Genomic DNA, 16,809 nt, shown 5'->3' with positions numbered 1-16,809 from the left:
GGAAGGTGGCTCAGTGGTAGAGTGCTTGCCTCACATGCATAAGGTCCTGGGTTCAATTCTTCAGCACCACATAAGCAACAAAAAAAAAAAAAAGAGGCAGCCTCAGAGGGCCTGAGTGTAATGGTTCATGCCAATAATTCCAGCTATTTCGGAAGCACAGACCAGCCTCACCAGAAACCCTATCTGAAAAACATGGCTCAAGGTGTAGAGTACCTGCCTAACAATCACACAACCCTCAGTTCGAACTCCAGCACTGAAGAAAAAAAAATACCCTCAAAATGCTAGCCATCATACATTATTTTAAAAAAATGTCTCCCTTAAGTTTTATGTATTTTATTTTTTAGTAGTACTGGGAATTGAATTCAAGGCTTCATACTTGCTAGGCAGGTACTCTACTACCTGACTCACACTCCCAGTCCATTCTGTGTTGGTTCTTTTATTTTTGTAGTATTAAAGTTTGAAGTCAGGCCCCTGAGCTTGCTTTCGAGGCTGGCGATATACCACTAGAGCCACAACTCCAGCTCAGCTTTCTATTAGTTATTTTGGAGATGGTGTGTCTAGTAAACTACTTTGCCTGGGCTGGACTCAAACTGTGATCCTCCAGATCTCAGTTTCCTCAGTAGTTATGTAAGTAGTGAGCCCAATGGCACCTGGTTAATCTCCAGATAGGATCTTGATTTCTACCCAGGCTGGCATGGGCTGCCATCTTCCTCACACACTGTAGCCAGCCATGGTTGGATGGAGTCATGCAAACTTTTTATGCTGAGGCTGGCCATGAACTTCATTCAATCCCTTGATCTTTGCCTCTCAAGTAGCTAGGATTACAGGCTTGAGCCACTGAGCCCAGCGTTTGCATTTTACTTCTGCCAACAGACCCAGCACTTTTTTATGTACCAAATGTTGTTTCTCTAAGACAACTCAATCTTTAAAATACTCCAAGGAAACAGTAACCTTATTTATAGATGAGAAAATGAAAACAGGCAGTTTAAGTAACTGCCTCAAGATCACCCAGCTAATAAACGATGAACCAGAATTCAAATCCAGATAATTTGAATGTGACACATCCAAATACTGAACTACTTCAGTTAGTGCACTTCTCTAAATGAAGTGAAAAAATAAGTACACATGTATACATCTTAGTTTTATAATTTGAATGTGTCACATCCAAATACTGAACTACTTCAGTAGTGCACTTCTCTAAATAAAGTGAAAAAATAAGTACACATGTATACATCTTATTAATGTATTCAATTTTTTTCAGTGATGGGGTTAGAATCCAGGGCTTCCTGGCTCTACTGTCAGCCCATAAATATTCTGATTTAATTATACACATAATCCACAGGGAGACAAGCAGTGCTTTAGTAACCTTTTTCCTAAGGGCCACATCTCTAGTTTCAGGAACACCTATAGCCCAATTTAAAAGAATCCTTAATTTTTCTGCCAACACATCTAAAGGACTAGTTTCACAAACCTGTGTCTTCACTTGCCAAATGAATGTAAGGGCCGTTCAAATTTAAAAACTCATATTTCCCGAAAGACAGACCCAGAAACTTTTTCTTTTGACTTTATGCGATGCTGTGGTTCAGTGTTCTTTAAATTCTGGACTGTTATTTGGACTAACCATAATGCGGGTTTGTTGTGTGCAACTGACAATATCCTGATACGGTTATGCAGGTTTAAATTTAAATTTCTGAAGTTGCGGCACAGAAGGAAACAGCACAGTAGCAGCTGGTACAAGCCCGCCCTCTGCTGGCCATGCCGGCGCACATCGGACATTTCTGCTAGTTTTCTTGCCTCCCACAGCTTTCAGCCATGCAAAGCCTTTCAGCGCTTTCATCAGCTAAGCACACTGCTCCGGGCTGGGCAAAGATAAATAAAAGTCTGAGCCTTAAAGGATCTCACAACTGGAGAGTTGTATTACTGGTGCTGCCCCCTCATGTATCCATTAGTTTGCCACCAAAGTTTGCGCAAGAGCCCAAATCACACATCCTTACACAATGCTCTTTTGTTAGAACTGGTGACTCACTAGGATCTGACTAGGAGTAACAGGGCCAATGGGTGAAACCTTGGAGACACAGCCACCTGGGAGCAGTGTTGACAACCGGCCACAGGCCTTTATCAGGCAAGCTCTGTTGTGCCTAAGGTTGAGCATAGGAAGGTCTTCAGAGGGAAAGGAGAAAGTTAAGAACTGAGGCCAGGAGAGCACCTTTCACTTTGATGTTTAATACATTCACTTAAAACACAACCAAGACCTCTGCAACTTTTTGTAACAGGATTCTAGCTTGTTTTCCCATTAGATGTTATTGTTTTTTTATTTCCTTATGTAATTTTATATGGCCATGTTTTTCAAACTAGACCAAGCAGCTCCCTCGATTCCTAAAACAAAAATTCTTTCTGCACCTCTTCTCAAATTTTCTCAGGTTCTAGACACATAGAAACTTTGTGTGGCTTTTACTTAACTATGTCCTCTAGCAATGATTTATTTTCATTTTAGAGAAAATTCTGTTGATAACATACCTACTATACTAACCAGAGTGAAAAAAAGAAGAGCATTTTATAAAATTTCTTTTCAGAACTTGTAGATACAAATAAATGACATAGAAGACTATATCACTGAATGCAACTATCACTCTGGACAAATCACATAGACGCAGGGCCTAAAGGAACATCCCTCTCACCTTCAAAACATAATGAAGGCATATTCCAAACGCTTCAAAAATGGCTCCATAAAAGATATAGTTTAGAAAATTTATGCAGAAGAAAAGGAGAAAAGGAAGGGAGACAGGAAAGTAAGGAGGAAAAAAGGAGAAGAAAAGATGGAAGAAAAAAACTTGAACCTTGCTGGGCTCTGGTGGCTCACACTTGTAATCCTAACTCAGGAGGCTGAGATCTGAGGATCGCAGTTCAAAACCAGCAGGGGCAGGATGTCCGTGAAGCTTGTTTCTCCAATTAACCACCAGAAAACTGGAAGTGGAGCTGTGGCTCAAAGTGGTAGAGCGCTAAGCTTGAACAAAAGAGCTCAGGGACAATGCCCAGGCCTTGTATTCAAGGCCCATGACAAAACAAAACAAGCAAAAAAAAAAAAAAAAAAGTGACCCTCTCTCAGGAGAGTATAAGAAATAAGAAAACAAAAGACCAGAAGGAAGAAAGGAGGTCTAAGAAAATAGTAGTGGGAAATAAAATCAGACAGTCAGAAGGCAGGGGCTTCTACCATCTTAAGTATCTTAAATTTACAATTCAAATTGAAGAAATAGTCATCTTTGAAAAAGTAATGAAGAAACGTACACATAAAACACACACAAAGAAGCCTGGACATGGGGTTGACACCATATCCTAGCTAGCTTTCCTGCCACAGAATATCCTTACCTCTTCCTCAGCAAATATGAGCACGATGACAAACAAAAACAAAATTCTCTGCCAGAAACAACAGATGCCCTCTGCATTTTACTTACTTGGCAAAAAAAATAAGTGAATCAAAACATCTATAACCAACCAGGAGCTGGTAGCTTGTACCTTTAATCCTAGCTACTTAGGAGGCTGAGATCCTAGGACTGCTATTCGAAGTCAGCCTAGGCAGAAAAATTCAGGAGACTCTTATCTCCAATTAACCAGCAAAAGAAGAGATGTAGAAGTATGGTTCAAGTGGTAGAGTACCAATCTTGAGTTTTGAAAAAGCCAAGCAAAAATGTGAGGCCCCAATACCAGAACCAGGGGAAAAAAAGTCACCTGCAATGAAAAGCTAACACAGATTCATTCACCTGTTCATATATAGAGAGATGGAGATACTATAAATATATCATACATATCTAGAGACAGACAGATAGGCAGATAGACAGACAGACAGACAGACAGACAGATGGATAGATATAGGTAGATAGATATAGATAGATAATGTAGATGTCTTTATTTTGTTTACAATGCTGAGACTTTAACCCAAGGTCTCACCCATGCTTAGGCAAGTAGTCTACCACTAAGCTAGGATCCCAGCCCCCAGTTATACAGTATTTATACTTGTTTTGTTTCTATTAATTCATCAAGATGAAGAGTTATATTTTATTTACCTTTCTTTTGTCCTAGTTGATGGAGATAAGTGCCACGTGAGGAAGGAGCTGAGAGAAGGGTTTTTAGATATGTCTTCTACCTGGTGATAAACCATGTTGGATTTCCACAGCTATATTAGCATTTCACATATCTTGGAGAAGTTTAAGCAATATTTTCTGAATAGCATTAACATAAGACTCAGAACTCCTAAAGTATAGTGAGCATATAATACCTTATCTATTCTATAAATAAGAACAGTATTAATGTACAATCTAATGTATAACATATGTAACTTGAATGAATAAATGTATCTGTGTAACCCACAAAAATATCGGTATTTGTATAATGACTAATATAATTATTATTTTAGCTGGACACAGTTTCTCATGAATATAATCCTGTCTATTGGAGAGGCTGAGATCAGGTGGTTATAGTTCCAGGCCAACCCAAGCAAAAATTTCACAAGAGCTCATCTTAACCAATAATGAGGTGGGTGCTGTGGAACACATCTGTCATCCCAGATATTCCAGAAGCATATATAAGAGAGTCACAACCCAGGCTGTCCCAGGAAAAAAGCAAGACCCTATTCAGAAACAAAGGCAAAAAAAGTTGAACTGATAGAGTGTCTGTCTAGCAAGTACAAGAACTGAGTTCAAACTCTAAAATAAAATAAAATTAATATTTCTAACTAAATACAGAATGCCATCCTTTCTATGATTTTTTTTGGGGGGGTCAATTATGGGGCTTGAACTCTGGGCCTAGGCATCCCTCAGCTCTTCAGCTCAAGGCTGGCACTCTACCACTTGAGCCACAGCACCACTTCCAGCTTTTTCTGTTTCTGTGGTGCTGAGGAATCCAACCCAGGGCCTCATGCATACAAGTCAAGCACTCTACCACTGACCCTCCTTCCCAGCCCTCTACAATTATTTTTAAAGCTCCATTATGTTATTATTATTCCTTTATGTAACAATTCTCAAGTGCCTGCTTAGCCTTTCATCAGTGTATCAACTAGATTCTAGCAATGTAAGGACTAGTCCAACACTCTGAATCACCCATATTGTATCTTTATCTAGTTTGTTATCTGGCTGTTGCTTTCCCAACTTTGTTCTAGAGTCATCTGGGGTCTTTCGTATCATATAGATTACAGACATGCTAAATAGCATTTATACACATAAATATATACTTATGCTAGTGAAATTTTTTTCATGGTCAATCAGATTATGAATTAATGATAGTCATTGTTTTTCAGGATAGAATTTCTGAAGTTACTAATGAAGTAGGATTTCAGGCTACAAAATACATGTATTTTTCTATAAGTTGTTTGTGTATATATGAGCACATATATACGTATAAATATAGCCAAGTGTGGCTATCCCAGCACACAAGAAGCTGAGGCAGGAGGATAAAGATTCAAGATCATCCTGGGCTACATATTGAGACCCTGTCTCAGTGAGAAAAAATAATAAAATTAAAAAAATATATATATAGTGCTATCCTTTTGAATGAAGATGTATGTATATGTATATACAAATACCTATTTATATCCATCTGTTTATCAATGTATCTATTTGTCTGTCTATTTGTACCTTACAGTTTTCTAGAAGAACAGCAGAAGGAAAAAAAAACAGAACATACAAAGACAAGAAGGAATAGATCCTATATAGTGAACCTTTTGGGGTCTTTTTCAGAGAAACAGATTTCAATCTTTTTATAGTCATTCAAATTAATACAACAGAGTGAGAAGAATTAGAGAAGACCGAAGAATTAGAAAAGACAGTTCTTTTTAAAGAACTGTCATTTCAATTCATTTCAATCATTTCAACAAGGAAAGGGACAGAACACTGTCTTCTTAGGGTGCTAATCCTTTATAGTTAATACAGTCAACTATTAGACACGGGCTACTTTATTGGTTTGCCATTTGCAGAGACAAGATATACAGCCTCCTTTCTTCAGACCTACATGGCATTCGGAAAATGGCCTAGTGAACAAGGAGTTGGCACCAGAGACATTATAAGATAAAGCTGCAATGGCATTAGGCTATGAGAATATGAGCATCCAGGCCTAGCTCCACTAGAGAATCTTCTCCCCTAGGAGCTACATTTACATGTACACTAGAGCTGCATTTGCCACTAGGACTAGGAATGATGGCAAAAAGGATTCAGAGCTGTGAAAAAGAGAAAATCAGAGTTCTTTAGTAGCCTAGGGAATAAATGAGATTTTGTAATTTTCTTTAGTGAACTACAGATTTTTTTTCCCAAGCATAAAATATTTCTCACCAGGCACTGGTGGCTTACAACTGTAATCCTAGCTACTCAGGAGGCTTAAATTGGAGGTTGACAGATCAAACCCAGCCTGGGCAGGAAAATCTGTTAGACTTTTATCTCCAATTAACCACCAGAAAACCAGAAGTGGTACTGTGGCTCAAGTGGTAGAGTGCTTGCCTTGAGCTGAAGAGCTTAGGGACAGTGCCCAGGCCCTGAGTTCAAGCCCCACAACTGATACACACACAAAAAAAAATTCATAGAACCCTAAAAAAATTCCTAGACCTTTGGATTGAGGTATATAGTATTCAGTATCTAAAATGGTTCTATCTACCCTTAGATATGTATTTTAATGTTTTTTTTCTTTCATGCATGTGTTTCTAACACATTTATAAGATTATCTCTTTGTTGCTTTGTATGTCCCTCCCCCACGGTATAACTCCTGCTTTCACTATATTTGATGTCAGTATAACTTGTGGAGGAGATGGGGAAAAACCAGTTGTTTAAGGATACAGGTGGACCTGTTGCAACAATGAGAAGTACAAGTTGTCATATCCAAAACGAGCTTTACAACGTCGGGGGGGGGGGGGGGGGGAAGGGGGAGGGAAGGAGAAGGATTGGGATTGGGGGGGAGGGGGGAGGCTGGGAAGGGATGTGAAGGGTAAACCAAAGGAGGAGGCTGCAATGCTTGGTAAGAAATGTATGCATTATCCTGCCCATGTAATTGTAACCCCTCTGTACAGTATGTTCACAAATAAAATTAAATTAAATTAAAAAAATTAAAATAAAATAAAATAAAATGGTTCTATCTATTCTATTATCAACCAAAGATTTGGAATAAACAAGCAAACAAATAAATTCTATCACCAGCCATAATCCAAGTTACTCAGAAGGTAAAGATCAGGAGGATCTTAGTTCAAGGCTAGCTTGGGAAAAAAGTTCATGAGATACATCCCTCCATCTCAACCAATAGAAAACAGAAAACAGTGGTTCTCATTTGTCATCCCAGCTATATGGGAAACATTAATGGAAGAACTGTGGTCTAGGCCAGCTCAGGAAAAAAGAGGACCTATTAGAAAAATAATAAAAGCAAAAATAATTAAATTTAGAAAATTTTGTTGAAACCCCTTTGCACAACTGCTTATTTAAAGGAAAAAGGCTAGAGCTATTGTTCAAGTGGCACATCACCTGCCTAGCAAGTACAAGGCCCTAGTTTAAGCCCCAGTATTTCTAAAAAATAAAATAAATAAACTATAGCCCAGTATGGTGGGCTTGTAGCCATAACTACTAAGAAAATAGAAATCACAGGGACTCAGGTTTGAGGCCAGCCAAAAAAAAAAAAAAAAAAGTTGGACTTAGATGTAGTTCAGTGGCAAAGGGCTTGCCTAGCAAGTGCAACATCCTAGGTTCAATCCCCAGTACCAAAAAGAAAAGACCAAAAAAAAATTTTTTTTTACAAGATCCAAAAAAAAAAAAAAATAGCTGGGCTCAGTAGTGTACACCTGTCATTCTAGCAAAATGGGAAGCACAGACAGAAAGATCAAGGTCTATCCCTCCCATACCACCACCACCACCACACACATAAATACAAGACCCTATTAGAAAAGTAATAAAAGCAAAAGGCTGAGGGTGTGGCTTACATGGAAGAGAGCCTAACAAGCACAAAGCCTTTTTTTTTTTGGGTCCGGTTGTGGGGCCTGAACTCTGGGCCTGGGCACTGTCCCTTAGCTCTTCAGCTCAAGGCTAGCGCTCTAACACTTGAGCCACAGCGCCACTTCCAGCTTTTTTCTTTTTGCTTATGTGGTGCTGAGGAATCAAACCCAGGGCCTCATGCATGCAAGGCAAGCACTCTACCACTGAGCCACCCACCTTCCCTGCCCCAAGCACAAGGCCTCGAGTTCAAACTTAAGTATCATGAAAACAGAAAATTATGGACAGTAGACATCTCTCTAGATAATTCAGCATGTATGTCATTAATGAGAGCCAAATATTTGTTGAAACGCTTCCATAAGTAAAATTTATATACACTAAAATATAAAAATCTGAAGTGTAAATTTCCAAGTTGAAATAAAGCCTACAGCTATTTATCACAAATGCCTCTCAAGATACATAGAACAGAGCAGAAACTTTCTATAACCCAGTACCTGACATAGGCTCTGCTGTGAGCCAGACCCCTCAACTGATTCCTCATAATTTTTGTTATGGGAGAGGAGGGATTGACAAGGCCTGGACATGGTCCCTAGACTTCTTTTGTTCAAGGCTAGTGCTTTCCACTTGAGCCACAGCTGCACTTCTGGCTTTTTTAGTAGTTTATTGGAGATAAGAGTCTCACAGATTTTTCTGCCCCAGATGACTCTGAATCATGATCCTCAGATCTCAGCTTCCTGAGTAGTTAGGATTATAGGTGTGAGCAACCGATGGCCAGCTTCTTAATTGTCTGTGTGTCTTTTTATGAGTGAGGAGGATAAGTATTAAAATATCAATGTGCATGTATTACAGCTGGGGGAAAGCTCAAGGGTAGTATTTTAGTGGGGACAAATAGAACTGCATGTGCATAATCTTAAGAATTAACCCCTAGTAATTAGATTCAAGAGAATTTGATTAGGGCTGGGAAGGTGGCTCAGTGGTAGAGTGCTTGCCTTGCATGCATGAGGCCCTAGGTTCAATTCCTCAGCACCACATAAGCAAAAGAGAAAAAAGCCAGAAGTGGCGCTGTGGCTCAAGTGGTAGAGTGCTAGCCTTGGGCTGAGGGACAGCACCGAGGCCCAGAGTCCAGGCCCCACGACCGGACCAAAAAAAAAAAAAGATTATTTGCCAGTCTCAAATGTTAAATACTCTCAAATTAAAGTATGAACACAGAGTTTTCACAACCCTCTTTTTTCACGGACACCCTTCTATTGACCAACACAGACAGCTAAGTATTCATTTATATCATGTTCTGTCCTACTGCTCCAACTACAAGGTCTGACTACTAGGATCTGGTAACTTTCTGCAATGTGTCTAGGGACCTGGGAAATTACAGTCTTAAAATCAAGAAGCCTTTCCCTCTTAAAGTTGTACCTTAGAAACATTCAAAATGCTTTCTAGTTGTATATCTGAAGATAATAAAATCAAATTACTTACATTACTAGACTTGGTCTTCATTTAACTAGCAGTTTGATGTACAATATTTCAGATGCAGTATTTCTGGCTTGGAACATAGAACTTTAGGCACATCTGTACAGAATGTAGACATTGTGATATCATTAAAATGCCTTTTCAATATTTTTATTATGGAAAATTCTAAGCATACACACACACAAAATAGAATAACAATAAATCCTCATGTGCCTTCCACCCAGTCCCAGCAATGATCTTAGTAAAAATGCACTTAAGATTCAACCACGTTAGATCAATTTTTTACATTTTTTTTGCCAATTAGTGTTTATGTGGAATATTAGAGTTGGTTTTATCCATTAACAAATACTGGATTGCTTATTTTGGGGGCAATTATGAATATACTTTCATCAACATGTTTTATGTGAATTTCAGTTTTCATTTCATGTGACTAAATACCTACTACAAGCCAGTACACATCAGTGCAATCATGCTCAATTCTTTGCAGGTCTACTTGCCTGCACTGAAGCTCTCTTGGCCATAATATATCCCTGGCTTATTCTCACTGTTGGATTTCAAAATTATTTCATGTTGTTGTTTTTAAGTTCTATAGAGTTGTTTGTTTTTAGAGTGCTGGGGATCAAGCTCAGGGTCTTGTTCAAGGCAACAATGAGCTATATCCCACCCCAGTCCCAGTACAGTTTGTTACAAAATCTCACCAACAATATTAGGTTTCACACATCCCCTGTAATTCAAGCTGTAGGGTCTGCAAAGTGTAGTGGCCAAATGCAGTTCCCCATAACAGACAACACAAAAATCAAGTTTCTGATCAACCCGAAACTTAGAATACCCATCTGCATAAACATTATTGAGAAAACACGTGAAACAATAGTGCTTAGAGAAAAAAAATACCTTTTGAAAAACTATATTTTTATAATTCCCCAAATAAAACTATATTCAGTAACATTACTTAGTATCTATCTTAAATTAGTAATGTTGGATGCAATTTACCTAAGAATCCATGCGCCCTTCCTATTTGCCAAAAACATTTAAAATTTTTCTACAATTTCAATATGTATTAATATATATATTATATATACACCCTTTGACCTCTGTCTAGTCTATTCTGCAAATGTCAAAAAATTACTTCTGTTCATTTGGAGTATTAGGTCTTGAACTTCAGGCCTCAAAAGCTGTCCATCACTGAGCTTGTTAGCTTTAAAGACCCTAATGGGGTCTTGTGTGCTTTTGCCTGGGGCTGGCCTCAGACTCCCAAATTAGCTGGATTACAGGCATGCCACTACATCCAAGACAAGCTCTCAAATGATTCACCCCCAGCCCCAGGCCAGCCTTAACTGTGATACCCATCTCTACCTCCTGAATAGCTGGGATTTTATAGGCTATACCAGCATGCCTCAACTAAAAAGATTTTCTTTTGAGGCAGGGTCTCTCTATGAATTTGATCTTCCTGAATCAGCCTCCCAAGTGCTGAAATAGCATATAGCATGTAGCATATAGCATGTGCAAATGCATTCTGATTTTATAATCCAGACCTGGTGACTTCTTGCTCACTGATCCTACTGTAGTCCAAACATACATAATCACTTGAATGTTTGAGATGCCTTGGGAAATTTTTATTTGAACTATTTGGCACAGCTAAGTGTTTTGCCAATCTTCCTCCCAAAATACCAGGCTATATAATCTTATCTTTTGCTAAGAAAACTTTTTGCAAAACACTTCTCATGAGAAGTATAGGCAAGTCACAGCTCCAAGTACTCTCTTTACTAATAGACAAAGAATAGAGATCCAAGAAGTTTACCTATCCTCATTTTCCTTTATTTCTTCTGAGAATCCAAACTTTACTTTTGCATCAACCTTTGCTTTACTTTTATTTCGTACCCTCAATACTCCCTTTTCCTAATTATTGTCACAATAAAACTTAGAAGCTAAATTGGTGAGAATCTACATTGTATTTTAATACAATAGATAATTGAGTTTTTGAAGAGGAAAATTTAATATTGGCCAGGTATCACAGAACTCCCCTCAGTTTATGGCATCTTGCACTGAAAAGAAGAAAAGTTGAAAGTCTGGGGTAATTTACTTTTTTTTTTTTTTTTTGGTCATGGGGCTTGAACTTTGGGCCTGGGTGCTCTCCCTCAGGTCTTCAGCTCAAGGCCGGCCCTCTACCACTGGAGCCACAGCACCACTTCCAGATTTCTGGTGGTTAATTGGATATAAGACTCTCATGGACTTTCCTGCCTGGGCTAGCTTTGAACCGAGATCCTCAGATCTCAGCCTCCTGGGTAGCTAGGATTACAGGCATGAGCCACTGGTGCCCAGCTTACCTATCCTTTTCATTCCCTGGGACTTTATTTACAGGGTGTTTGCCATTGGTTTCTTTTCCTTTTTTATTTTTTTTTCTGATCCTCGGGCTTGAACTCAGGGCCTGGGTGCTGTCCCTGAGCTCCTTTGCTCAAGGTTAATACTCTACCATTTTGAGCCACAGCACCACTTGTAGTTTTCTGGTAGTTAATTGGATATAGGACTCTCACAGACTTTTTTGCCTTGGCTGGCTCTGAACCGTGATCATCGGATCTCAGCCTCCTAAGTACCTAGGATTATAGGTCTGAACCATTTGCTCCCAGCTTCTTTTTTCTTCACTATTAAAAAATGTTTTAGGAGCAGGTGTGGTGGCATACATCTGTAATCCTAGCTACTCAGGAGGCAGAGATTGAGAAGATCAAAGTCTAATCAGGAAAAAGGTTATCCAGACCCTCATCTCAATCAATAAACTGGACATGATCACACTCACGTCTGTAATTCAAACTACTCAGGAGGCAATAGTTGGAGGATTTCAGTCTAAAACCAACCCTGGGCAAAAATGCAAGATTTTATCCAAATTAAAAAAACAAAAACAAAAAAGGCCAGGAATGTGGCTCAAATGGTAGACTGCCTGCCTAGTAACCACAAGGCCCTGAGTTCAATCCCCAGTACCAAAGAAAAGTCTTGCTTTTTCCTCTTTTGTTCTTTTTTTTTTTTTTTTTGGAGGGGGGGGGTTGATCGTGAGGCTTGAACTCTGTTGAACTCTGTACTTGGGCGCTGTCCCCGTGCTCAAGGCAAGCGCTCTACCACTTGAGCCACAGCACCACTGCTGGTTTTCTAGTCGTTTTTATTGGAGATAAGAGTCTCACGGACTTTCCTGCCCGGGCTGGCTTTGAACTGCGATCCTCAGATCTCAGCCTCCTGAGTAGCTAGGATTACAGGCGTGAGCCACCAGCGCCCGGCTTCCTCTTTTGTTCTTATTCTTCAGTACCTTTTAAATATCTTTACTTCACTCATTCTTCTCTTTTCTTCTTAAAAATGTCTGGTACTTTGCAAGTCTCCAACTTGGCTTACCTGGCTTAACACTGAAAAGTATCAGATAACCTTGCCTTTAGTTAGACTCCCTGCAAAGGACTGATGAAAAATGTTTAAAGGTGCTGATAATAGAGTCCAAGCCTACTGATGGCAGTTTATTACATTACCAAGTACTCATGAGTTTTCTTACGTTGGCTTGTTGAATGTAAAAAAAATAACATAATTCAGTAAACTCAGATTAAATGAGTACAATTAACTGCAGGTAAATTTAAATGTTAATGTATGAAGCTAAGTAACAGAAGAAAACAAAAATTAGGAATATCTTCATAATTGTAGCAGCCTAAGAAATGCAATTTGCATAGTGGTTAAATGCACAGATTCTAAGGCTAGAATGCCGGGGTTTGACTGGAGCTACATCTCTCCTTGAATATGACACTGGGTATCTTTATTGTCTTTCTTCTCTTCAGTTTCCTCATCTATAAAGTGAAAGACAGTTTTTCCCACACAAGGCTGTTACAAGGATTAAATTAATTTATAAAAAAACCACATAGGGTCGGGCGCTGGTGGCTCATGCCTGTAATCCTAGCTACTCAGGAGGCTGAGAGCTGAGGCTCATGGTTCAAAGCCAGCTCCGGCAGGAAAGTCCATGAGACTCTTATCTCCAATGAACCACTCGAAAACCAGAAGTGGTGCTGTGGCTCAAGCGGTAGAGTGCTCACCTTCAGCTGAATTGTGCAGGACAGCGCCCAAGCCCAGAGTTCAAGCCCCACAACCAACCAAAAGAAAAACAAAAAACAAAAAAAACCCACATAGGATCAGCTGCAGCTACTTGGGAAATATAAATAGGAAGATCACAGTCCAAGCCCACTCTAACCAAAAAAAAAAAAAAACCCTAAAAAATAATGAAAGCAAAAAGGGTTGGAAGTGTGACTCAAAAGGTAGAAGCATCTTGAATTCAAAACAACACTGAAAAAAAAAGAGAAAACACTTAGATCAATTCCTGATGACAACAGTAAACACGTCAGTTGCTATTACTCCAAATTATAAAAATGAATAGTCAAGGCTCCAGAAACATGTTCGCTTTTAGAAGCATGAGGATTTCAAAATAATGTTTATTTTGATTTTTAAAATTATCTAAAATGTGGTTTGGATCACTCCAATCACGCTTTTGGCTTAAAAACTGATTAATGACTGTTTAAGAAAGAAACCATTTTGTGCAACCCAGTACGTGTGAAATTTACTAACAGGAGATGTTTGACTGCCATACAAACCATTAAAGAAAATCTGAGCATGATGTTAAATGCAACTCTGAGACACATGCTTTACATTACTGTCTTACTACTTCTTGAATTCCTGGCATAGGTCATTGAAACACACAGACTCCTCCCTCCAGTAGTCATTCTTGGTTATTGCTTTTGACTTAGATAAATGACTTTCTGACTAACTATTGGGAAACAGTTTTTAGGCTTTGTGATTGTTATTCAAAGTGATAGCTGTGGAACACTGTCAAAATATCTTTAAAATTATGCTTTTCAAAAAGAATGGATCACTCCTTTGAAAATAATAATGGCAGGCTGACAGGATCCTGATATTAGAAAGGAAGTCTGTGAGCTCAGGGGTGACATTCACCTGCCAAGACAGAGAAGTCTGTTCCTGGAGCAAACTGGTTTTGCTTGATTCGTTCTGCTGAGTAGTCTTGAGTTTCCACAGTAGGAGCAAAGGGTATGGGGCAGTGTCCCAGAAAATTGCTTTTCCAGTCAGGGAAGAGATGCCATTTCCACCTTTCTACATTCATAGCCAGTTTACAGATAACTTTTTACAGGTGGCTTTTTTGGATATTCAGGCATGAACTCAGGGCCTTGTGCTCTTCCCTGGCTTTTTTACTCATGGCTGGTGCTCTAGCATTTTAGCCACACCCTCAATCGCAGCTTTATTAGGAAGTAAGAGTCTCCAGGATTTGTCTGTTCAGAGTGGCTCAAAAACTTGATTCTTAGATGTCAGCTTCCTGAGTAAATAGGAGTAACATGAGCCACCAGCACTCGCCTATGTTCTACTTTTAATAATAGTTCTGAACAAATTTTTTTACCTTACAACTAATTTTATTTTATTCTCTGTACATGAGTTATGGCACCTTTATTCAAAGAGATAAAAGAAACAAACAAAAATGAAGTACAAACCAGCAGTATGAACTGACAGGATGTTTCAGAGAATTAGAACTACAGAATTTGAGAGGCAGCATGACCTGTGGAGTAAAAACAGGCTTACATTTTGACTAGCAGGTTTGTAGCCCTCTCTTGTACATTTCTTTAGTTAGCAGCCACTTAATACCTATTTCCTCAACCTTAAAGTGGGGAACATTATTAACCGTGAAATCTTGCAATAATTCAGTTAGATAATATATATGGAAAGGGGGCTCATCTTCTACTAGGGAGACAAAAAAAAAAAAAGATGCTCCAACATTCTATGCAATACTCCTTTGACCCTGGAAAAGAACCAGAACACTAAATTTCCATAATATGATTAAGTAAAAGAAATATGATTAAGTAAAATAACATTTCAGGTTTAAAATGAATACCAAGAGAATACTTCATAGGCAGTTGGGGACCAGCAATAACTTATCCTCAATCTGCTTAAATAATTACCTTGGCTATAAATTCTATGGTAATTAAAATCGCAAAATACAAAATTTGCAGATCTTCCTAATAGAATAACATCTGTATAGACAGAGAAAAAGGGGTGGGCACGGAAAAAATCTTTCCTCAATCTTTCCCAAATTGTCCATAAAGGGATTTTTATACTCATGTGACTAGATAAAAGGTATGTATGGGGAATAACTGCTTTAAGTAGTGTGGATTTAGGTCCAGTTTCTCGACTTGACCCCCAGGAAAGAAGTCTTTAGGATGGAAATCTGACTTAGGAAGAGAGGCTGAAGCCAGTTCTGGATACCAAGTGTTACCTGAAGAGGTAAAAGTTACCTCGGAAGCATGGCCTAAGGGGGTGGGGGGGCCATTAACATGTGATTTTTTTTTTGGGTCTGGTCGTGGGGTCTGAACTCTGGCCTGGGCGCTGTCCTCAGCTCTTCAGCTCAAGGCTAGCGCTCTACCACTTGAGCCACAGCGCCACTTCCGGCTTTTTTACTTTTTGCTTATGTGGTGCTGAGGAATCGAACCCAGGGCCTCAGGCATGCGAGGCAAGCGCTCTACCACGGAGCCACCTTCCCAGCCCCCAGCCACGTTCACTTTGTACATGGAAGCGGGAAGGAGCTTCCTTGGAGGCCCCACAGCCTGGCCCCGGCCGCGGGGGGATTCCTTCCACACTCCCGGGCACCGACGGGACAGCAGATGGCTTCCTCAGAAGCGGCCCCCGCCCGACTCAGGGTCGTCTCTCCTCTTCCAAAGTGGTTTCCGGCGCGCCCGGGGCGACTCGGCACCCAGGACCCGGGAACGGGCACCTCTGCCCCTGCATCGCCGGGGTGGCGCGGGGTGCCGTCCCGCAGGCCTCGGCGCGGGGCCGCCCATTCCGAAACCCAGCCCGGGAGCCTCGGGGAGGAAACGGCTGCTCGGCTCCGGGGGGCGGGGGGGGGGGGGAACCCCCGGGGGGGAGGGGGGTGTGCTTAGCTCCCCGCCCCCCAGATCGATCCGTTTCTGTCAATCTGCCCAAATAAAAAGAAATGATGGCGGCACAGGAAAGCAGGTTTTCGCACACAGCATCCAGCTGGGTGTGGTGGCACCCGCCCGCGTGGAGGCTGAGGCGGGAGGATGACTTCAGTCCAGGAGCTCACCAAGCCGGGCCAACTAGGTGAGACTTTTAGTCTCAAAAAGAAAAAAACAAACAAACAAAACCAGCACCTGAGAACCCCAACGGTAAGGACCGACCACCTCACTCACCTGTCAGCGTGGGGGGCGGGCACGAGGCCATCCCAAGGGATGTAGAGTGCGCAGGCGCACGCCGTTTCCCGCCCGCCAACCACGCCTCCTCCGCACCGTCACGCCGCTGGTCCCGCCCACCTCCCTGAGCGGCCGCGCCCTCCGGTCCACAGCTTCTCCCAGGCCCG

At 40.5% G+C, this 16,809-nt stretch overlaps 1 protein-coding gene across 2 annotated transcripts in view; it reads right to left on the bottom strand.

Moving 5' to 3' along the window:
• Trim13 (tripartite motif containing 13) overlaps window positions 1-16,679 on the bottom strand; it is a 39,782-nt gene extending 23,103 nt beyond the window's left edge. Inside the window, exons 1-2 of one of the 2 annotated variants that reach the window (XM_042685690.1) lie at window positions 16,643-16,679; window positions 9,426-9,518 (exon numbers count right to left, since the gene is read on the bottom strand). In XM_042685690.1, the coding sequence (XP_042541624.1) occupies window positions 9,426-9,446 (21 nt within the window). In that variant the 5' untranslated portion in view covers window positions 9,447-9,518; window positions 16,643-16,679. Of the gene's footprint in view, window positions 1-9,425; window positions 9,523-16,642 lie in introns of those variants that run through there. The other variant, XM_042685691.1, reaches the window with a different exon arrangement.
• Between the last annotated feature and the right edge of the window lie 130 nt (window positions 16,680-16,809).

The sequence above is a fragment of the Dipodomys spectabilis genome, unplaced genomic scaffold (genome assembly GCF_019054845.1).
Source record: "Dipodomys spectabilis isolate Male_0828 unplaced genomic scaffold, ASM1905484v1 ptg000095l, whole genome shotgun sequence".
Lineage (NCBI taxonomy): Eukaryota > Metazoa > Chordata > Mammalia > Rodentia > Heteromyidae > Dipodomys > Dipodomys spectabilis.
Note: the sequence above shows the minus strand (reverse complement) of the source record. Positions and strands in the feature narration are given on the sequence as shown.